At 54.1% G+C, this 24,214-nt stretch overlaps 1 protein-coding gene across 1 annotated transcript in view; it reads left to right on the forward strand.

Moving 5' to 3' along the window:
* STK32B (serine/threonine kinase 32B) overlaps nt 1–24,214 on the forward strand; it is a 156,035-nt gene that overhangs the window by 92,204 nt on the left and 39,617 nt on the right. Inside the window, exon 4 of the mRNA XM_080679305.1 lies at nt 23,334–23,507. Within this exon, the coding sequence (XP_080535431.1) occupies nt 23,334–23,507 (174 nt within the window). The remainder of the gene's footprint in view (nt 1–23,333; nt 23,508–24,214) is intronic.

Here is a 24,214-nt window from a genome sequence, read left to right on the forward strand (position 1 = left end):
ACGGCGTGTGAGCGCCTTACCATCACCCGTGGCTCTCAGACCTCCTGTGTGCCACTGCGTCCCGCGTGCCTGGGAGAGCGCAGGCTCCTGGCCCGCAGTTCATGGCCGGGGGGGACTGCGGTGGGCCCAGAGGGTGTGCGTTTCTACCAGGTCTCTGGGGGCTCCAATGCGCAGATCTGGGGCCACACTAACTTCCGTCGTCCACAAAGAGCATCCATTTCTCCCCGGGGTAGCTGCTGAGCAGCCGGCGATGAACAAAACGGGCGCAGCCTAACCCTCATGGAGCTTGTGTGCTGACAGGGGAGGTGCAGAGACTCTGAGCGGCAACTGGGGAACCGCGTCTGGTCGGAGCAGCGGCCCCTTCGTGGAGGTGGGTTTCCAGCCAGGACTTGAGAAATCTGTTGGCCTTTGTGAGGCCGAGGAGAAGAGGAGGGGCTGGGAGAGGGACGTTCTACTGTGAGCGCAGAGCCCCGGTGAAGACGAGGGCGCAGTCCACTCAGGACCACGGACAGCCGCCGGTGGCACGGGAAAGGCAGGGCAGGGCCGCAGGAGCTGGGGGTGCTTGGGGAACCAGCGGAAGAGGTTCAGTTTGTAAAAGGAGAAGCCATCCCGACCTGTGTGGCTAGATGGTTGAACAACAACCCTATGAACCAGGAGGTCAGGGTTCGATTCCACGGCAGGGCACATGCCCGGGTTGTGGACTCGATCCCCAGTTGGGGGGCGTGTAGGAGGCAGCCAATCAGTGATTCTCTCTCATCGTGGATGTTTCTCTCTCTCGCTCCCTCTCCCTGCCTCTCCCGAATCAATAAAAACGTATGTAAGAAAGGAGAGAAGCCGTGTAATGCTTTAAACCAGGGGCAGTGGTGTGATGCTCGGTTTGTTAATTGACATGGATCTGCTGATTTATAAAGTCAGTCTTACTTGGAACTATCCCAGTGCCCCTTTGCTCTGTGGACAGCGAGCGTTCCACGAATATGAGCTCCCCCGGGGGGTGAATGGCTCTTACATGTGTGTGTTCGTGCGTGGCGACAACGGGGGCTTTTTAGGACGTCCCTGTATACATGTGTGTGGTGCCAGTCAATGGTAACTCGGGTACAGCCAGCTCACCGCTTCCCTGCGGCTGATGGTGGATAACACCCTGGTGCTGGCCCCCTGAGCAGGCAGGAATTTAAATCAGACGTTGTATCCACTTGGAGAAGGCATAATTTTGCATTCTTCCACGCTTAGGCAAGGTTATGATGGACGGACATAACCTAAGGCTCATCACCACACCGCCGACACACAGCACTGACGTATTTCTGCTTCTCCCTTGCCAGGAGGTCACTCTGCATTTTATGAGGAAGAGGGGATGGGGGCCGCCAAGGTCAAGGGGCCGTGGGGGGTGGGGGGCGGAAGGAAGCGGCTCTGGCCACAGTTTTCGGATATGGAAGCGAGGGGACGCCGGGCCCTGTGTGGCTCCTTGGCATGTCTTGAGGAGCAGTGACACAAATCTCCCAGCCACACATTTCGGCATCTGACTTAGAGTTCTAATAATCTGGAGCAAAGAAGATCTCACAGCCATCGGACCTGTCTCTTCATCTTAGTGCCGGAACCAGGGGAAGGGCCTGTGTCAGAGCCGCCGAACAGAGGGAGGGTGATGTGGGAGCTTCTCCTCCGGGCAGGAGGATGGAAGGCACCTGAGCGTCCGCATCCGCCGTCTCCTCGCTGGAAAATAAAGAGGGGACTCCCAGCCTCAGAGGGTGTTAGACATCGTGAGGGTTATGTGTCTGAGCAGTCTCGGGCCTGCTTAAGGCTTCTTCGTCAGGTGGAAGCGATTGTTGCTGTTATTTTTGTGGTTGTTATCTTTCCCCTGTTGTATCCCTGGGCCCCATCCCTTGTCCTTGGCCTGCCGGGGACTCTGTAAGCTGCTTGAATCTGCACGGCTGTTACTCAGGACACAGCCCCGGGGTTGCACAAGCCGCGTCTGCTGTATCCTGTTAGTTACCACAGCCTGCGGCCCGCCCAGACCCCAGGGCTGTGGGATCTGGGGACACGTCCTCATGGGACTCATAGCAGGCAGTTCGGTGTCCGTCTGGAACCCGCGAAGCTGAGTTGTGTTTTTAAAAGACGCCTCTGACCTGCGTGGGAGAGAGATTCGGGGACAGAAGCAAGCGGCCCCTCTAGGAGGCGTCTGTGGTGGCCCAGGAAAGAGAGAACGATGTCTTGGATCCGGTTTGCAATACATAAATGGGAAGTAGACGGATGTGAGATACATTTTGGAATACTGGATTGGGTCTCCAGAGCAGGAGCTGCAAAGACTGGTCCATAGAATGAGAGGATTCTTTTTTTAAAAAAAAATGTATGTTTACTGATTTCAGAGAGGGAAGGAGAGGGAGAGAGTTAAAAACATCAATGATGGGAGAGAATCATTGACCAGCTGCCTCCGGTATGCCCACTCTGGGGACTGAGCCTGCAACTCAGGCATGTACCTGACGGGGAATGGAAACCGTGACCTCCTGGGTCTTAGGTCGATGGTCAACCACGGAGCCACGCCGGCCCAGCATGAATGTGAGGATTCACAGGTGAGAGCCCAGGAAAGCCCAGGCCCCTGCTCGGGAGCCCCCAGAGCCAAGGCCCCCCCTGGGAACTGTCCAGGATCCTGAAGCTGTCCATCCACCCAGCCACCCAGGGCCTCAGGCCTGTCCCAGGCACTGTGGTCAAGTGGGAGCACAGATAGGACAGGGTTCCCCCTCTCCATAAGCTCTCGGCTCTCATGGGGTGACGGACAGGTGTGCAGGGAACCCCGGGATAGGGACATGAGTGCTAAGATAGAAAGGACGGGAAGGGGCGCTGCAGCCAGCCCGCTGAGGTCCCACCAGGCTTTCTGGAGACGATCGCTCTGAGCTGAAGACGGAAGGGTGAGTGGCGGGTATCCAGGCCAGCGTGAGTCGGGGAGAGCAGTTGTATGTGTAGGCAGCTTGCGGTAGCAGAACCATCAGAGGCAGGAGGTCAGATGAGGGCAGTCGAGGCTGGGGAGACGGGACAGAGCACCAGGAACCTTGTGTGAAGGGCTTCGGAATTTCTGTTTCAACTGCAGACAGTGAGGGAGCGCAGAGGGTTTTTGAGTGGGGTGTGGGGGCATGAGATGATTTCAGTCTTAGCTAGGTCTCCATGGGAGTGGGGTGTGGGACGGAGGCAGGAGGGGAGAGAGGGCTCTTGCAGGCATCAGCTACAGTGTGGCCGTGGGGTGGAGCGGATAGGGGCAGCCTTTCCTCCCTCTCTTCTCCACCAGGTTGGCCCCCAAATGAGGGTTTCTGCTAAGGTCTCATCCTTTAAGGGGCTTATGGGGGAAGGAGCTGGTATCCTCTCTTCATGCCTCTCAGCACCGCACTGGATTGCAGATGAGTGGGTTTCCCACACCACGCCTGCCTCCTTTCTCTGTGGGAAGTAGGGGCATGTGGAAGGGGAAAGCTCCTGGCAGCGTGCCTGGCCCCTCTGCTCTCCCAACGTCTTAACCAGAAGCTGTTGCTGTCCTTCTCTCTGTTCTCTGTTACTTCCTCCTTCCACAGGGTGGTGGGTTAGGGTCTGCTCTATAGATGCAACTCTTTTTTTATAAATTTCTTTATTGACTAAGGTGTTACATACATGTCCTCATCCCCCCATTAGCCCCCCATCCCTCCCACTCATGCCCTCACCCCCCCCCCCGGTGTTTGTGTCCATTGGTTAGGTTTATATGCATGCATACAAGTCCTTTGGTTGATCCCTCCCCCTTACCCCCACCCTCCCCTATCTTCCCTCTGAGGTTTGACAGTCTGATGGATGCTTCTCTGTCTCTGGATCTGTCCCTGTTCATCAGTTTATGTTGTTCATTATATTCCATAAATGAGTAAGATCATGTGATATTTATCTTTCTCTGACTGGCTTATTTCACTTAGCATAATGCTCTCCAGTTCCATCCATGCTGTTGCAAATGGTAAGAACTCCTTTTTTATAGCAGCATAGTATTCCATTGTGTAGATGTACCACAGTTTTCTAATCCAGTCATCTGCTGATGGGCACTTAGGCTGTTTCCAAATCTTAGCTATGGTGAATTGTGCTGCTATGAACATAGGGGTGCATGTATCCTTTCTGATTGGTGTTTCTAGTTTCTTGGGATATGCAACTCTTTGAAAAAATGTTTTTAATGATTTTTTGGGAGAGAGACATTGATGAGAGAGAAACATCGATTGGCTGCCTCTTGCACACTCCTACCGGGGATCAAGCTCACAAACGGGTACCTCTTGGTGCATGGGTCAATGTTCAACCACTGAGCCACACCGGCCGGGCTGGACGCAACTCTTTTAATATTAAACTTCCATGTCTGCTGTTGCAAGGAGGTGCTAGGGGGCACCCCGACGTCTGCCAGTAGAATAAACTGTATTCTTTACCTTAACTTTACAGCCTTCACATGCACCCAGTGTGTTGAATGGCCGCGTGTTCCTGAGATGTGAAGGAAGTAGAACTGGCAGGGCTTGCTGGTCAGATCCCTTCAGGAGACAGGACATAGGGAAGAGGGGGAGTCGTGGACACCCACGTTTCAGGCTCAGAGGACGGCACTGTTGGCTGAGAGGAGACGGGTGCTCCCGGAGGAAGCCATGTGGATGGGAGGGATAACTTACCGCGCCCGTGAAAGGGGCGAGCGGTAGATGCCCTCAGCGCTTTGCCTGCCCCTCCCTTACCACTTGGCCCCAAGGCTCTCCTTCCAGCTCGCTGGCACCTGGACGCCGCTTTTGGAGGGCTGCTCTCAGCCTGCTGGAGCGTCTTTGCCTCATGCACACGAAGCTGGAATTGCCTAAGAATCACACCCTCCCAGAGGTGCCTGGGTGCTATGGGGGAGTCCTCAGCTCCCTGTGCCTCAATCGGGGATATGGGGGGGCGGGGGATTGACATCCTCTCCAGAGCTCCCTCCAGGGGCCTCGCTTGGGATTTTGCTTGACATCTCATGTGTCCTTGGCCTCTTCCTTCCAGCCCAACTTCTATATTCCCGGACTGGTTTTCCTTGGAACGCTTACAAGGGAACTATTTTTTAAAAAATATATTTTATTGCTTTCTTACAGAGAGGAAAGATAGTCAGAAACATCGATGAGAGAGAAACATCGATCAGCTGCCTCCTGCACACCTCCCACTGGGGATGTGCCCGCAACCCAGGTACATGCCCTTGACCGGAATCGAACCCGGGACCCTTCAGTCCGCAGGCCGACGCTCTATCCACTGAGCCAAACTGGTCAGGGCTACAAGTGAACTATTTTCAGATCAATCTCATCTCAGGGCCATCGTCCGGGGAGTCGAAACGAAGGTTAGGAACAATCACTAGTAATACTTCTATCACAGAGCCGGGAGGATTCAGTACAGTCATGCTGACAAAGGACTGTACAGCGGAACCTCAGACGTCTCCCATCTCGAACAATCCCCTTCTCGACCTGACAACCCTTCCATGCTGGTGCCTGTAGGATCCATCACGCATCTCTCAGGCAACAAGGGAGAGAATGTGCGAATATGAGTCTGTTTCCCCCTGTTAAAATCTCAGCACAGACTCATATTGTGCTGTGAATATTTTTGTGGGGTTTTGTGGGGTTATTTTGCTTTTGTTGCTGCTTATAATTATTGTTAAATTTTCATTTTGTACTGTGCCTTTCCTTTCCTTCTTGTTAAATTCTCATTTCCCTTTCATGTCCTTTTTGTTCTTAACGTGTTTATTTATAGATTAAACAGTACAATAGACATTAAGAAAAGTTAAAACAGGGAATCATTTGGGGTCTGGAACAGATTAATTCAATAGACATTATTTCTAATGGGAAAAAATGATTCGGTTTTGAACAGCTTTCTGGAACGAGTAAGTTCGAGAAACGAGGTTCCACTGTATTGTATGCTTGACGTATGGCTGACATTCAAGAATGGTTAGCTAATATTTTCTTTGAAGCGAGATTTTAGAAATGCTTATTTGAGGTGCTCGTGGTCACCCATGTGGCTGTCAGAGAGAGAGTGTAGGGTCAGCAGCCTCAACGTGCTGGGTCTCAGGACCCCTTACACCCACAGAAATCATGATGACTCAAGGAGTTTGCTTATGTGAGTTTTATCTATCAATATTTACACTTTTAGAAATGAGCAACCGAGAAATTCAACACATGTATTTATAAATGTATGTTAAAATGACAATAATGAATCCCCTACGTGTTAGCATAAATGACATTTTAATTTTAAAATACCTGTTTTTTTTTCCCCAAAACAAAAATACAGTGAGAAAGGGCCATCGTTGTACATGTTGCAAATCTCTCGAACAGGTGGTTTTCTTGAAAACAGCACTTTGTATCTGCTCACGCCTCCGTCGGTGGCAACGCAATGCTTTGAAGCAGGGGTCCTCAAACTACGGCCCGCGGGCCACATGCGGCCCGCCGAGGACATGTATCCGGCCCGCCGGGTGCCGCTGCCTGTCCTGCTTAGCAGCCAACGCGTCCCAGGCCCGCAGTGCGCATAGGAATTTGTTCATAGTTTTTTTTTAAAACTATAGTCCGGCCCTCCAACGGTCTGAGGGACAGTGACCTGGCCCCCTGTTTAAAAAGTGTGAGGACCCCTGCAAGACTATGAAGAAAACCAAACTTCACGCAGACCTGTGGTTGGAGGAGAGAGGATGTCCTGTTGGCTTTTCCCCGATGACAGTTTTGAATACTGTTCTTTCATCTTGTTCCAAAACACGCCCGGGTCTCCTTAACGACGAGCTGTGAGATGGGACTGGGACCATGTGACCGAACCATGTGTCTCACGGCCGGTGCCTTAAAGCCCTTTACTCTGCATTGAAGCCAAAGTGGATCTGTTAGCCACGAGTGATTTTGGAACATAGTACGTTGGTTATTTGGAAAATAGTCCCTGACTTATTAGGATGTCCCAAGTGTTGGCGCACCCCGTTATACAATATTTTAAAACCACATGTATTAATTTCCCGACCGAGCTCACCAGAAGTGCCTATACGTGTGGGAAAGCTGTGCAACTCCCATGGCAGATGCATGTTTCCTCAAAGGGTCATTTTCACTTGAAAACTCAAATGTTGGCAACAGACACCGTCGGGAGATGTCCCTGCAAGGACGGGCCTCCCGAGGGTCCATCTGCAGGCTTGTCGGTCGGCTGATCTCTGGTGCGGAAATGGTTGCCCCTGGAGAACCGTGTCTGCCTCAGCTTCCAGCTCGGTTGCCAAAGCGCCTTATTTTTGTTTTGTTTTTCTGGAGAGAAGTGCTTCATTATGCTTCCCACTTGTCACCCGGGACATTAAAGAGACGCGATAGCCAAGGATAGAAATAAGATACGGTTCCTATTCCTTCCTGCCTCATCCATGCCATCCTGAGGGGAAATCGGCTCTTTAATTTGTTTCTGTCTGTTTTTGTTTTTTTTTTAAATCATCATTCAAGGATTTTTCCATTGATTAGAGAGAGTGGAAGAGAGAGGGGAAGACGGAGAGAAACATCGATCTGAGAGAGAGACATGGATTGGTTGCCTCCTGCACACGCCCTGACCAGGGCCTGGACTGGGGAGGAGCCTGCAAGCAAGGGATGTGCCCTTGACCAGAATCGAACCCGGGACCCTTCAGTCCTCAGGCCAGTGCTCTACCCGTTGAGTCAAGCCGGCCAGGGCTGAAATTGGCTCTTATTCACGTGCGGCGGTGAGACACAGCGACTGCTGCTGCCGTCCGCTGCCAAGTCTTTGATTTGGATAAAGGGGCCGTCGGTTGTACCCACATGGCGCGTGCCGTCTGTGAGGACACAGTCCGAGGTTCAGGAAGCTTCAGCGCCACTGTTTGCCAGGCGCTCCCATAAAGGTCTTCGAGGATGAGCGGAAGCCGAAGCCAGAGGATGCAGGCCAGCCGTGTGCACAGAGGCATCCATCTGTGAGAGCACATTCAGCCAGCGATCGGCCCACTCGGTGGGCAAAGGGGCCACTCAATCTCGGGAGCTGGAACTGCTGCAGCTTCTTTTGCTGACCTGCCACCCGGCTGGCGCTCCGTGCTGTCGTGGGCACGAGGTTTATGGGACTCGGCGCCGTCGCTGGCGCCTCCCCCGCCGATGAAATGCAATCACTTATCCTGGCACTTGCTTCGGTGGCTTTTTCGTTAGAGTCTGAAAATCCGTACTGAGCAGTCTTTTGTGGTTCTTTGCCAAAATACTCTACTCCCTAAACACAGTAAGAGAAAGGGAGTGTCCATGGTGGTAAGGGGAAGGAAGCATCCGGTTTGTTCTCACTGTCGTCTTGTTCGTTTTCTTAATTCTTTGGAGCGGATCCTTTGCTTCCAGGAGTCAGAACTCTGCGATGTCGCTTTCGTCTTTTTCAGCATCTTTAGATGTAGCTGTGGGTTGAGGAGCCAAGGAGTCTAAATTTTTAAAGCTAATGATCGATTCTTAAATATAAAAAAGAATATTGTAAATAAATGCACATTTATCTTAAAGCTAAGTATTATAAAGTTGTAAAATAATAGTTTTTAATTTATTTTCTAAACAAGGGAAATCCCAGGATTTCACATGGACGAGTTAGTGGGGGATAACGAGGTTGCAGATCTGAGTAAGGTATAACCAAAGATGGCCGGTGAGAAATTCTAAGAACAGGCTGACCAGCTTTGAAAATGAACATATTTATACCTTACACCTACTGCGTACCTTAGGAAACTCTACAAAACACACATGTCTTTGTTTTAATTTGACGTCATCACATATAATGAGTCTCAGGGAAACTCCATTCCACACTCATGAGAGTATGAAAGTTTTGGCAAATAAAGTCTTAATATTATAAAAACTAGAGACCCTGTGCATGAATTTGTGCACGGGTGGGGTCCAGCCGGCCCGCCCCAATAAGGGCCAATTGGGACAGGGCCGGCTGGGGGGAGGGGCTGCAGGAGGTTGGCCATGGGCCCCACCCGTTATCAACATTTGGCGATGTCAGTCTTCATGGTCATTGTAGTCAATGTATTGGTCTTTCTTTGTGGCTTTAATTCCCGTTTCTGTGACAACTAATGGTGTTGGGAACTTCACTTCCTTATTAGCATTCATATCTCTTTCTTTGCGAATTACCTTGTAAGCCTATTTTGCCTATTTTTTTGTAAGTGGGTTTGCGTTTGTTTTTAAACTGGGGAGTCTTAGGAGAGCTTGGTGGAAGTTCTTTGTCAGTTACACATTTTGTGACTGTTTTATCCAGGTCTGTGGCTGGCTTTCTCTTTTCTTTATGGTATCTTTAATGAGTAAGACTTTAATTTGGATGAAACTGTAAGTGATGCATCTTTGTTCTTTATGTTTATTGCTTCCTATTGCCTAAGAATGTTTACTTACCCCAGATCACAAAGAGGGTATTTTATGCGTGTTTTCTAGAAAATATATTCAACTTGTAGATCTATTATGTGTCTCAAATCACCTTTCGTGTATGATGTGAGGTAGTGATTTTTATCCCATATGGACAACCGGTTGTTCCAGTCCTAAATGTTAGAAAAAGCTTCCTTCCTCCAATGACTTTCTTTTTTGTTGTTGTTGTTAGAATCTGTGAAATGTTGCAAAACTTCTACCTTGGAATTGTGCCACCTGAGGAGAGAATGCTTGGGGTGTTTATACGAGTCCTAACTGAGGGATTCACCCAGGAAAGGGTTCATTCTTTGGTTCCTAGAACCTGCTGCGAGCTCGGCCTTCGCAGGCGAGACGCACAAGTGCAGTGACAGTCACAGGTACCTCGGAGCTGATTGAAATGGTGGGATCCAGGGTTCCTGGCAGGTATTGGCACATTTGCCATATGCTAACCCTGAATCACACCATGAACAGTGAGATGCTTCTAAGACATTTTGAACTAGAGCACTCTTACTTTTATTTGTTGCATACAAATTAACTTAAAATTAAACCCGAAGCAAACCTGTCCACAGTCCTGTGACCGGACTCTTCATTTCCCCTGTTATTTCAGTTTTTGTCCTACAGACTGATTTTCATATAATGTGATGGTCGTGGACTTTGCATTTTTATCCTCTTTATTTTCTACTGGATAGTATATCCCAGGTGTCTCTTTATTTCCCACTGGATAGTATATCCTAAGTGTCCTCCCTGTAATTGGTTTTAATAGCAGCATAATATTCCATGATATGCACTTACCCATTCTCCTATTATATAAAAGCCCAGCGACCATTAAAAGCCCTATCCTATCTAATAAAAGAGTAATATGCAAATCAACTATCACTCCTCTACACCCACAAGTCACGCCCACCAGCCACGCCCACTAGCCAATCAGGAGCGAGTATGCAAATTAACCCAACCAAGATGGCGGTTAATTTGCATATCCAGGAGTAGAGCGAAGACTGAAGACAGCGTGGAAGGAAGCCAAGCATTGCAGTAGGGAGCGAAGCTGTGGAGAAGCAAGCAAGTGGGGCTGCGGAGAAGGGAGGGAAGCAGGCGGGCCAGAGGAGAAGGGAGGGAAGCAGGCTGCCGCAGGAAGCCCTATTGCAAGAATCTTCCTGCAACGGGCCTCTAGTCTATTATATAAAAGCTCAACGCAGGAGCTGCCCCCTGGTGGTCAGTGCGCTCCCACAGCGGGAGCAGTTCTCAGCCAGAGCTGGGCTCACCGCTGGGGAGTGCGGCGGTGGTGGCGGGAGCCTCTCCTACCTCCGCTGCAGCGCTAAGGCGTGACGAGCCAAGTGGTAAGGACCAAGCAGGTGGGCAGTAAGGAGCGAGCAGGTGGGCAGTAAGGACCAAGCAGGCGGGCGGTAAGGAGCGAGCAGGCGGGCAGTAAGGAGCGAGCAGGCGGGCAGTAAGGAGCGAGCAGGCGGGCAGTAAGGACCAAGCAGGCGGGCGGTAAGGAGCGAGCAGGCGGGCAGTAAGGAGCGAGCAGGCGGGCAGTAAGGAGTGAGCAGGTGGGCAGTTAGGAGCGAGGGGTCCTGGATTGCGAGAGGGTGCAGGCCAGGCTGAGGGCCCCCTCCCCCCCCCCCACGAATTTCATGCCTCGGGCCTCTAGTTGGTAGATAATAGGTCGGGTCCGATATCTGCCCTATGTAAAATGATGAGCATCTTTGTACAGATTATTTTGATTTTGTTCTTTGGGGCACCTTTCTAACCTTGGATTGTTGCACAGAAGGGGTAGCTGGGGGGCGTTTTTAGTCTGCTGACAGGCATGCAGTCTCCTGAAAACACGGGTGCCGTCAGTCGGCTTGGGATGTAAACCAAAGTTGCTACAGTGAATGGTGTGAATGATTTTTCTAATTGCTGAACATTAGTAATAACAAAAGCATCAACGGCATTTGGAGGCAGAGCTGGCTTGTCACCCAACCCTGGCGACATCAGCTTTCTGAGATGCGCAGTTAAACAGCTCCCTGTACACACTGAGTGGATGGCGGGTTAGAATTAGTTACCTCAGAGCCGCGCAGGTCTCCGGGGCCAGCCAGGGTTAGGGTTAGGCCTGGTTTCAAAGGACCTCTTAATTAATGACCTGGGAGATCTCCACGGCAGCTGGTTAATTACATTCACAGACGGACCCACCTGGGAGGCAGCGTGAGCTCTGGAAAGAGGTGAAGGAATTAGGTAAAGAACGCCTGGAACCGCCCAGAACACGAGGTGAGAGTGAGAATGTGCAGTACCCGAATCACAGTAACTCGTCTCCTGCTAGTCCAGCGTCCGGCCTCAGGCCCAGCTCAGGCCGAGGGAGCCCCGGGTGCGAGCCGCTTCCCTCCGTCTTTGCCGTCAGCAGCAGTTCCCCTGGACCTCTCTGAGGCCCAGACTCTGGTCTATACACTGGGAAGAACAGCTGTCCTGGCTTTGCAAAGTGAAAAAGTAGGAAAATGTGAAAATGCTTGGTTAACTCTAAAGTGACTTTACTTACAATTCCTTTTCAGCCGCCAGCCCCTTTGCATGAGCTTAGATCACATACTCTTTTCAAATTACTGATTTCAGAGAGGGAGGGAGAGGGAGAGGGAGATAGAAACATCAAGGATGAGAGAGAATCATGGATCGGCTGCCTCCCACATGCTTCCCATCAGGGATCAAACTCAGCCATGTGCCCTTGACCAGGAATCAAGCCATGACCTCCTGGTTCATAGGTCGATGCTCAGCCACTGAGCCACACTGGCTGGGCTCGATCATAGACTTTTAACTGTATGTTTCCCCACTGCTGAGCAGATGAAATGAAGGCCAAGCACAGGCTCCCGTCTCAGACGTCCACACTCCTGGGATCCGTGGAACCAACCTGGGACATGGGAGAGGCTCTTAAAACATGAAACCAGGACGGCACGAGATGCCCGGATAGAAGACTTGCCCCTGAAAATCCATATTGTTTAGAAAGAGCAGACCGCATGTCAGCCACCTTATATGCACTGGGCATGAGGAGGGAGCAGGGCTGGGGCAGGGGCAGGACTTGCCCGCGTCTGTATGGCTGAGGCTGTGGGCACAGAGCCACTGATATGCTCTTTGACCCAGTTCAGGCTTGGTACTTTTTTAAAATATATTTTTATTGATTTCAGAGAGGGAGAGGGATAGAGAGATAAAGACATCAATGATGAGAATCATTGATTGGCTGCCTGCTGCACGCCCCCTGCTGGGGATCGAGCCCACAACCCAGGCATGTGCCCTTGACCGGAATCAAACCTGGGATCCTTCAGTCCGCAGGCTGGCGCTCTGTCCACTGAGCCACACCGGCTAGGGCAGCCTTGATACTTTAAAAATTAAAAAATATATATTTCTCACAGCCCGTGACCTTGACACCTTCCCTGGCCACCCCTCCGTCCCCCCCCCCTCGCTTTTCTCAGTGTGGCACCCAATTCATCTCCATGGAGGATGGAGGGTTTGGGTAGGGAAGGCCGCCCTGTCACCGATCCGGGCACGTGGGGGAGGATGAGAGGAGCCTCCGTCTCAGGAAAGGACGCTCCCAGGCCACTGGGTGAGTGAGTCACACGCTGGGACTGAGACAGGGTTATGTGTGGGAGAGGGAACCAGCGGCCTTCTCTGTCAAGGGCAGGAGCGTGCCGCCATCTCAGGCCCCACCATTCTATTTTTTTTAAAATATATTTTATTGATTTTTTTACAGAAAGGAAGGGAGAGAGATAGAGAGTTAGAAACATCGACGAGAGAGAAACATCCATCAGCTGCCTCCTGCACACCCCCCACTGGGGATGTGCCCGCAACCAAGGTACATGCCCTTGACCGGAATCGAACCCGGGACCCTTGAGTCCGCAGGCCGACGATCCATCCACTGAGCCAAACCGGTCAGGGCTCAGGCCCCACCATTCTGATACGACCTTCAGGCTGTCAGGGGGGTTGCCATCATAGGCTCTGCCTTCCCTTCCTCTTCCTCTTCCTCCTCCTCCTCCTCTGAATGAGCCAATCGCGATCATGGGAGCCGAGCTGTGACCCTTGGCCAGTCAGGTCAGAGTTCAGAGTGAGGGCAGGGCCCGGACCTCCCGTGCCGTGTGCTTTGCCCACGGCTGCCAGCTGGCGGAAGCGCCCTCTGCGCAGAAGTCACTTGCCTTGCCGTCCAGGTTCGCGTGTTCGTCTCGTCCCTGCGACACCGTGGAGAGCATTTCTCACACGCGCACGTTCTGGGTGTGCCGCTCTCCGGATGCCTCACCTGGTGGCACAGCCAAGGGGGTGGGAGGGGACAAACCTCAAGGTGTGGGGGAAGGAACCCCAAAACACTTCCGCTCTTTCTTGCCAATGCAACCCACCCTGGAGACGTGCTGTGTGTCCCGCTCCTTCCCACGCAGAGAACACACCGCCGGCGCATCCCTCCTGGGCCCCAGCAGCTCATCTCCTGAAGGCAGCGAGGGGCGTCCCTTCAGGGGAGCGGGTGGGAGGAAGGCCGGGCTCTGGGACCGCTGGGGGCAGGGGCCGTGCTGCTGGGACGCTGCCTGGGGCCGCGGGCGGGACCACGGCTGGTTCTGGAGCCATTCCATCCTGATGGCCGGCAGCCTTGGGCTGTGACCACAGGGGCTCTTAGAACAGCAAAAAATAACTTTAAACATTACGAACGTAGTTAGGAAACCAGTACTTCTTGGTATCAAGACCTATTACACACGTACCGTAACCAAGACAGGGATATGTTGGCATCAGGATAGACACACGGATTGTAGACCCACGGACATGTGGTCAGTGATCTTGGCAGCCTCCTGCGTTGTGGAGCTGACCTTCTAATTGTAAGGTTTAATCAGAGATGTAAGACTTAATCTGACAGAAGCCAATAAGTTGACCAAGACAAGCAGGGTAAAAGCGAAAAATCTCGTTTATTGAAAGCTCTCGGGTAAGGTCCCGCGGTCCGAGAGCACAGGCCGGGGGAGTCACACTTTATTCACCGGTGGGCTTCACCGGTGGGCTTAGAGAAAATGAATTCAAATTCTAAGCAAAGCTACAAGCAGAACTTCCCTTTTTATTAAAGAGCCAGCCCTATGTGCACTTAGTGGTTATCTCGCTGCTGGCCTTGAAAACAACACAGTTCTATCCAATTAAAAAATGCACCTGGCATGGCATTGAAATTATGGGCATATCTAGTCTCTGGCCTACAAGGTCAGACAGCTTAAGTTTGTCTTCCTCATTATTCAAGCAGGCTAAAGCAGGCTAGAAAGCAAAGTTATTTTTTAGAAATTGTTGTAAAGTTCCTGCTTTCCCAGCCCCAGACCTTACACTAATGGGGGAGGGGGCGACGTCCAGATAAAGCAAACACAGCAGTTATGTGACTTCCTGGTGGTGCCCCTGGTCTATCTTGCATGTTCTCTCGTGATCTCACAGGGAGTGAGCGAACCGATGCTGTTCCCATTTGTCAGCGTGTGTTCTACGGCTGGTCATGGTCTGCCAGTCGGGATTTCAAGAGCCTGTTGTTTTCCTTTTATTTAAAATGGCTGCTTGTCAATTTTGAGGCAAATAGCATCTTCCCTGGCCGGTGTCTACCCCGGCCTGTGGAGAGGATGGGGACGAGGCTTCCCGGGGAGCAGGGAGGGAGGTTGGGCCCTGCCCTGCCCCCTGGGGCCCAGGCGTGCTTTGCTGCTGACTTCTGCTCGCCCTTCAGACCCCGGTTCTGACGCTGTCTTGGAGCTGCCACCATTGTCTCTCCGCCGTGTTGGCAGCAGCCGGAGCGTGGTGGGTAGCGGGTGCTTCGAAAACACTGGAAGAATGGATGGAGGAATGGGCGGGGCTAGAGGGTGGCGTTGCAGAGGTTTTGGGACGGTCCCACCGTGTGAGCGGTTCCCACTGAGCACGGGGGGCCCAGGTCCCTGCTGTGGTGAGGGGGAGGGTGGGCCGGAAGGAAAGGCAGGGCCCACGTTCTAGAAGTCGGGAGAGCCTCGTGGAGAATTTTAAACAGGACCGGCTTTTCAGCCAAGTGTCCATCGCCCCCACTCTTCATTTTACTAAGTGCTGATACATTACACAAGCTCCTGAAAATGCACATCCCGCTGTGGGGGTACAGCGAGGAGCCCTCCCCTAATCGGCCGTCCCCGCCAGGCGAAGGTTCCGTGGCACACGCTTCCCGGGGCTGCCACTGAGCGCAGAGAAATTGATGTTTCCGGAGTCTCTGAGGTCAGGTCTTGGGGAGCCCAGGAAGGGCTGTGGCACATCACGGAACAGCTTCTCCGCCGAGCAGGAAGCCCGGGGACTGGGACCACAGGCGGGTCCTTCCCTTTCGTTTATCATCTTAATGGAATAGCAGTGGCCTCTACTTTGGAAGCTGCCTCCACGTGCGTCTTCTCATATGCATCTCCTGCCGGCCCTGTGATTCTCTCTTCTTTTCATAACGATCGTACACAAAGAAGGCAAACGCCGCCGAGCCCGGAGCGCCCGCCCGGAGAGGCACGCTGGCAGACGCGGGACGTGGCTCCGCCCGTTTCCGATGCCCAGCTCTTGTGTGCTGCCACAGAGGAGCTTGCCTCCCAGTGAGCCCAGGAGCCCGCGGGGTTTCCAGTCCGTGCCAGTTGACTGAGAGAAGAGGACGCTCGGTGAATGCCGTGTACGCGCCATTCATCGGGACGCGTGCCCGCTGGATCTGAGACCCGGCATGGATTGCTCCTGTTGAACTTCGGTCGCACGAAATTGGCTCCCTCCAGCTCCAAATCCTTGTAATGAACGCGGGCCATTTGGAAGCCAAGAGGTTTGTTTGTTTCAAACAGAGTCTAACACGCATGTTCAGTCTTGCATTGCAGGACAATTGTGCTGTAGGCCCAGAGTACAAAGACAGTCAACGCCATTCCAGCTTACCCAGTCAGGGCACCCATTTTTAACTTACGTGTAGTTGGTATACCAGAGTGTATCAGTTAATTCGCTTCAGGTGTGCCATAGCATACTGAGTCAATATGTTTATACCTTGCAATGTGATCACCCCACTAAATCTAGTCATTGTCTGTCACTGGGCAAACTTATCACAGTTTTATTGACTATAGTCCCCTTCACTTTTGTGCCCTTCCCCCCACTCCCTCCTCTCTGATAACCATGTGTTGGTCTCTGTTTCCATGAGTCTGTTTTCGTTTTGTTTTGTTTTTCTTTTTCTGATTCCACATATAAGTGAAACCATAAAGTATTTGTCTTTCTCTGTCTGACTTATTTCACTTAGCATAATACCCTCTAGATCAGGGGTGGGCAAACTTTTTGACTCGAGGGGCAAAATGGGTTCTTAAACTGGACCGGAGGGCTGGAACAAAAGCATGGATAGAGTGTTTGTGTGAACTAATATAAATTCAAAGTAAAGGAGCGGAGGGGAGAGCAAGAGAACCCTCCACTCTTTCGGCTCCGCGGGCCGGATAGAACAGCCGAACGGGCCGGATCTGGCCCGCGGGCCGTAGTTTGCCCACGGCTGCTCTAGATCCATCCATGTTGTCACAAGTGTTAATATTTCATTCTTTTTTTATTGCTTTATAACATTCCATGTATAAATATATCTACACTAATAAAAGAGAAACATGCAAATTTACCATACCTCCACTACGCCCACAAGCCAATCAGGAGCGAGTATGCAAATTAACCCAACCAAGATGGCTGCGGCATGGAGCGAGCAGGAGACTTGGGTTTCCCCGGCATTGGAGGAAGCCAAGCTTCCCACCCGCTCTGGCCGGCCCTGGCCTCCACTCAAGGCTACAAAGTTTCAATGATAGAAGATACATAAATCCCAACAAAAATGGCTGCGGCCACGGAGCGAGCAGGAGGCTTGGGTTTCCCCGGTGATGGAGGAAGCCAAGCTTCCTGGCCTGCCCTGGCCTCTGCTCAAGGCTACAAAGTTTCAATTATAGAAGGTAAATAAATCCCAGATACCAGGGCCTCCGCTTGGGTCGCCAGGGGGCGTGGCTGGCTTGCAAACCACCACAAGCCCCTCGCCCAGGCCACCCCATGCCCCAAGGGAACCCCCACCCTGATCTGGGACACCCTTCAGGGCAAGCCAGCCGGCCCCCACCCGTGCACCAGGCCTCTATCCTATCTAATAAAAGAGTAATATGCAAATTGACCATCACTCCAACACACAAGATGGCTGCCCCCATGTGGTCAAAGATGGCTGCCCCCCTGTGGACACAAGATGGCCTCCACAAGATGACCAGCAGGGGAGGGCAGTTGGGAGGGACCAGGCCTGCAAGGGAGGGCAGTTGGGGGAGATCAAGCCTGCAGGGGAGGGCAGTTAGGGGTGACCAGGCCTGCAGGGGAGGGCAGTTAGGGGCAATCAGGCTGGCAGGGGAGCAGTTAGGCATCAATCAGGCTGGCAGGGGAGTGGTTAGGGGGTGATCAGGCTGGCAGGCAGAAGCGTTTAGGGGCAATCAGGAAGGCAGGCAGGTGAGCAGTTGGGAGCCAGCAGTCCTGGATTGTGAGAGGGATGTCCAACTTCCTGTTTAGGCCTGATTCTACTTGGGCAGTCAGACATCCCTCGAGGGGTCCCAGATTGGAGAGGATACAGGCTGGGCTGAGGGACAACCCACCCCCCATTCATGAATTTCATGCACCGGGCCTCTAGTATCTATATAATAGCCTAAGTGACCGTTACAGCGGAATGACCAGAATGACCGGTTGCTATGCTCTTTGACCACCCGGGGGCAAACGCTCAATGCAGGAGCTGCCCCTTTGTGGTCAGTGCACTCCCACAGGGGGAGTTCTGCTCAGCCAGAAGCTGGGCTCATGGCTGGCGAGTGTAGGGGCGGTGGCGGGGGCAGCAAGCCGAGCGGTAAGGAATAGCGAGCAGGCAGGCGGTACGGAGCAAGCGGTCCCCCCAGACTGCGAGAGAGATGTCCACCTGCCAGCTTAGGCCCGACAAGCTGGCAGGCAGATATCCCCCAAGGGGTCCCAGACTGCATGAGGGCACAGGCCTGGCTGAGCGACCCTTCCCCCAGTGCACGAATCTTGTGCACCAGGCCTCTGGTATATATACTGGAGGCAGTCCGGGACCCCTCAGGGGATGTCCACCTGCTGGCTTAGGCCCGATCCCAGCAGTCAGACATCCCTCTTGCAGTCCAGGGCTCTCACAGTCCGGGACCCCTTGCTCCTTACCACCCGCCTGCAGCGGAGGCGGGATAGGCTCCCACCACCGCCACTGCACTCGCCAGCCATAAGCCTGGCTTCTGGCTGAGCGGCGCTCCCCCTGTGGGAGCGCACTGACCACCAGGGGGCAGCTCCTGCATTGAGCGTCTACCCCCTGGCGTCGGTATGCACCATAGCGACAGGTCATTCTGCCGTTCGGTCAATTTGCATATTAGCCTTTTATTATTGATTTTTCTCTTCTCTTCTCTCTCCCTCCCTCCCCTCCCCTCTCCCTCTAAAAATCAATAAAAACATATTCTCGGGCAAGGATTTAAAAAAAACAGCGGTGTATAGCCTATTTACCAGAGTTATAGTGAAAAACACGAGGAGAATGAAAAACTGAACATAATGGGATATAACCAGATACACCCCCCAAAAAAGAATATAGGAAAATATTGATCTCGCAGCAAAAAGCATTTTTTTCAGGGTAATGAGAATGACTACAAAATAGAAGAAAAGTTCACATTTCTGATCTCGTATGCTCTGGACATAAAACTGGACAACATACAAAGCAAAAAGTGCTGGAGTTACAAGGAAAACGAATGAGTCGATTATTTGCCGAGAGACTTTCAGCTGCTCTCATTGGCGGACAGATCAAACTGGCAGGAAGTAACGCACACATTACCAGTCCCAGCTGCTGCACAGACCTGGCTCCCTGCAGGACACCCAGCGGAGCGTCAGCACTGGGCGGGGGGAGGCGTTGGCGGCACACACACGTGTCGAAGATTAGCTTCCAGTAAATAATAGCTCCTGCAGATTCAGAGCAGCCCCTGCAGCCCTGTGGCTAAACGGGCCGCGAACGAGACCAGGAGGGCACAGAGAGCAGGCCCAGCGGCAGACGGATCTGGGAACGGATACCAGCCTCCTCATTTTTATGGACTCAGTTGTGTCCCCTCAGAATTCATATGCTCATGTCCTAACCCCCGGGACCGCAGATCGCAACTATGTTTGGAGAGCAGTTCTCTAAAGAAACCAGCAGTTCTCCTGGCTGGTGTGGCTCAATAGTGAGGGCATCAGCCCGAGGACCTGAGGGTCACAGGTTTGATTCCTGGTCCAGGGCAGTACCTGGGTTGCAGGTTCAATCCCCAGCCCTGGTTGAGGTGCATGTGTCTCTCTCGCATCAATGTTTCTCTCTTTCTCTTCCCCCTGTCCTTCCACTCTCTCAAAAAATTAATGGGAAAAAAATATCCTCAGGTGAGGATTAATAAAAAAATTTTTAAATAAAAATATATTTTTAAAAGAAACAGTTAAGGTTGAATTAGGGTCACCCTGGGGCCCCAAGCCCATCTGATTGGCGTCCTGGGAAGAGGACGTTAGGACACAGACACACACAGAGGGATGGCGTGTGTGGTCACAGGCGGGCAACGGCGTCTACAAGTCGAGGAGACGCCTCAGGAGGAGCCACCCCGCTGACACCTTGGCCTCGGACCCTGAATCGGAGGCTGGTCCTGTCTCTCCCTTTGCTGCGCTTGCCGGGGATGCCGGAGTCACTGCATGGCCTGTGCCGGGAAGCTCGCGAGACCTTTGGCATGAATTGGGCTGTTTTCTCCTGCTTCCGTTTTCTTGAGTTCCTTTTTTATTTTTGACCTCCTCTGTGGCTCACGTGTTTTCCATTTTACTACATTACCAGAGGCCCGGTGCACGAAATTCCTGCTCTGGTAGGGTCCCTAGCGGCTGCCAGCTGGGTACTCCCTCCCTTCCCCTGGCCGGCCCCGCCCCCTGGTCGAACTCCCGGACGACCTCCCAGTCGAGGGGACAATTTGCATACTATGCTTTTATTATATAGGATATGCATTTTGCAAGTCACGTTTAATTTTTCTTGGAACAAGTTCATACATTAATGTTTTTTATGTTTTATTTTTATGTTTTTAAATATGTTTTTTACTAGAGGCCCGGTGCACGAAATTCATGCACGGGTGCGGTCCCTAGGCCTGCCCAGCAATTGAAGCGCGAGCGTCTGATGTGGAAGGGCAGGTACCAGCTGACCTCTGGAACCTGGGCAGCACCTGGGCCCCTGGGCCCCCACACTCCCCCCTCTACCTGAGTCATGGCACCTGGGTCCCCACACGGAGAAGCGGTAAGCACAGCTGGATGCCGCAGGCCGGGGCACAGCGTGGGCCTCTGCTCCACCCAGCAGCGCCGCACAGAAGCCGGGAGGGGGCGGCGCGCTCTCCCCCAGCCAATCTCGGCAGACCGGCTCCTGCGTGAACCCACGGTGAGCCTGACCGGCCACTGTGGTCCCAGCAGCTGCGGCCCTGCTCACCCAGAAGCCCATTGGAGCCGGCAGCACCTCCACTGCCACCCGCTGCCAATGCCTCGTCGCCGATGCCCACCATGTTCCGCGCCGCCCCCTACTGGTCAGCGCACATCATAGTGAGTGGTCGAACTCCTGATAGAGGGGGAAAATTTGCATATTAGGCTTTTATGATACAGGATTGATTTCAGAGAGGAAGGGAGAAGAAGAGAGAGAGAAACATCAGTGATGAGAGAGAACCATTGATTGGTTGCCTCCTGCATGCACGATCCGGGATCGAGCCTGCAACTCGGTCGTATGCTCTGACCAGGAATCAAACCATGACCTCCTGGTTCATAGGTCAGCGCTCAACCACTGAGCCACCCCGGCTGGACAGTTAATGTTTTTTAAAAACAGACATTGGGTCCTTCATGCTGGTCTGTGTCAACATCCAGGCCCAGTCGACGCCTTGCCCGCTCCTGAGGTCTGCGCTCCTCACGGCGAGCCTCCTCACCCAGCCGGCCACAGCCAGCGCTCCCAGCAGGGCGGAGCTTTCTCACGGGTGACCCTGCCTTCCAGCACCGCGTGCAGCACGGGAACTTGATTATAACTGCGAATGGAGCCGCGGCACAAAGCCGGGGGCCAGCACAAGCTTCAGAGAGAAACGAGAGGGTGTTCTCTGTCCCCCGATAATAGCACCGTGTCTCTGTGGGGATGCAGGCAGCCCGTGGCCCGGGCGAAAGATGGGTGTGCAGCGGGAAGCAGCCGAGCCGGGCTGTGGCGCTCCTCATCGCTCTTTGCACCTGGCTCTCCTCTTCAGCATGCATCCCAGCCTGCTCCCCTGACAGCTCCCGGCGCTGCGCAGAGCTCGGATGGAATGCCGGATGAGGGCCCTTTGACAGTGGAGCTGGGAGCTGGGGGTGCGGCGACAATGCGAATGCAGTGTTGCGGGCGTCCGCCAGCTCTTAGAATACAAATCGAGCACCTGCGGGAGGCATGTGAGAGCTGCTTGCTGTCATTTCTTCGGAGCGCCTCAACCCTTCTCGCCGCTGGCAAGCGGAAAGGGGTGTCGGCCCAAACTCCGTCAGTTCCAGGGCACAGTAGCTTAAGTCAGAAAGCACAGTCATTGCGACCTGGCTGGTTGTCCCAGTGGTTAGCGCATCAGACCGTGGACCAAAGGGTTGTGGGTTCGATTCCGATCAAGGGCACCAACCTCAGGTGCAGGCTCGGCCCCGGTTGGGGCGTGTGCGGGAGGCAACCATGGATGTGTCTCTCACGTCGATGTTTCTCTGTGTGTGTTTCTCTCTCCCCACTCCCTCGCTCCCACTCTCTCTAAAAATCAATGGAAAACTTACCCTCGAGTGAGGGTTTTTAAAAAGCACAGACAGGGCTGTCATCGCCGTTTTAAGGACGGGAGAGCCTGAGGACAGCCTTGGACAGCCGTGACGTGGAGTCACAGTGTCATGAAGTGGTGCCCCATCCCAGACAGAACCGCGGCCTGTGAGGGCACCGCCAGACCTGATCACAATGGCGGACTGTTGTCATGGAAACTTAGGCCCAGGTCTGGTGTCTGTGTCCGTTTCCTGTTGCTTTGGGGGGAAACCTAAAACGGAACGAGTGGCTTACAGCCGTCCTGCAATCCCATGTTCTGTGAGTGGACTGGGCTGCGCTGGGCAGTTCTCCATGTGGCATCAGCGGGGGCTGCCCTGGGACACCCAGGTGCCCAGGGGCTCATCTGCGGCCTTTCCCCCCCCCCGCCCCCGGCTGCTCCTCTGAGGCTGCTGACCAGCGCACCTTCGTCTCCTTCTCGTGGCTCCTCCCTGGGGCCGGGGCTCTGGCCGATTCCGAGAGCCAGGAAGCAGGAGCTGCAGCTTCCCCGAGGCCTGGTCCCTGGCCTTGGACTTGGAAGAGCATCACTGGATCCAGGGGTCGGAAACAAGCTGGCTGTGGGGATCGCGTGTGTGGGGGGGGGAGCGCGTGTGTGTGTGTGGGGGGACCGTGTGTGTATGGGTAGAGCGCATGTGTGTGGGGAGCGTGTGTGGGGGGGGAGCGTGTGTGGGAGGGAGCGTGTGTGGGGGGGAGCGTGTGTGGGAGGGAGCGTGTGTGTGGGGAGCGTGTGTGTGTGGGGAGCGTGTGTGTGTGTGGGGAGCGTGTGTGTGTGGGGAGCGTGTGTGGGGGGGAGCGTGTGTGTGGGGAGCGTGTGGGGGGGGAGCGTGTGTATGGGGAGCGTGTGTGTGTGTGGGGAGCGTGTGTGTGTGGGGAGCATGTGTGGGGGGGAGCGTGTGTGTGGGGAGCGTGTGGGGGGGGGGAGCGTGTGTGTGGGGAGCGTGTGTGTGGAGGGAGCGTGTGTGTGTGGGGAGCCTGTGTGTGGGGAGCGGAGGGATTGTTGAGGAGGGGTGCATCTCGGGAGACGGTGCCCGCCGGTGCTGACAACGTTGCGCTCACACATCTGCTAAAAACGGAGCAAGACGTTGGAGGCACACGGTGAAGGGCCACTTGTCGGCCAGAGCCGGGACCAGAGCCGTGGCGCTCTCCCGGCCGCGGTGTGTGGGCTGTGAAGGGGCACCGGCGTCCTCCCCGCCCTCACGGCTCCGCCCTCTGTGCTCCAGGTACTCGTTCCAGGACGAGGAGGACATGTTCATGGTGGTGGACCTGCTGCTGGGCGGGGACCTGCGCTTCCACCTGCAGCAGCACGTGCACTTCCCCGAGGGCGCCGTGAGGCTGTACCTCTGCGAGCTGGCGCTGGCGCTGGACTACCTGCAGCAGCACCGCATCATCCACAGGTGAGCGCCGCGGCGGGGCGGGGGCCTGCGGGAGGCCACTGCAGGGCGTTTCCACACCCGGTGTGCGTGTGCGGGAGCCAGCTGCGGGGGTGTCTTCCCACACCCGGTGTGCGGGAGCCGGCTGCGGGGGTGTTTTCCCTCACCGGGTGTGCGGGAGCCGGCTGCGGGGGTGTCTTCCCACACTGGGTGTGCGGGAGCCGGCTACAGGGTGTCTTCCCTCACCGGGTGTGCGGGAGCCGGCTGCGGGGGTGTGTTCCCACACTGGGTGTGCGGGAGCCGGCTACAGGGTGTCTTCCCTCACCGGGTGTACAGGAGCCAGCTGCGGGGGTGTTTTCCCACACCGGGTGTGTGGGAGCCGGCTGCACGGGTGTCTTCCCTCACCGGGTGTACAGGAGCCAGCTGCGGGGGTGTTTTCCCACACCGGGTGTGTGGGAGCCGGCTGTAGGGTGTCTTCCCACACCGGGTGTACAGGAGCCGGCTGCGGGGGTGTCTTCCCTTACCGGGTGTGCGGGAGGCCACTGCAGGGTGTCTTCCCTCACCGGTGTGCGGGAGCTGGCTGCAGGGTGTCTTCCCTCACCGGGTGTGCGGGAGCCGGCTGCAGGGTGTCTTCCCACACCGGGTGTGCGGGAGCCGGCTGCAGGGTGTCTTCCCACACCGGGTGTGCGGGAGCCGGCTGCAGGGTGTCTTCCCACACCGGGTGTGCGGGA

Source organism: Plecotus auritus, assembly GCF_963455305.1.
Source record: "Plecotus auritus genome assembly, chromosome: 1".
Classification (NCBI taxonomy): domain Eukaryota; kingdom Metazoa; phylum Chordata; class Mammalia; order Chiroptera; family Vespertilionidae; genus Plecotus; species Plecotus auritus.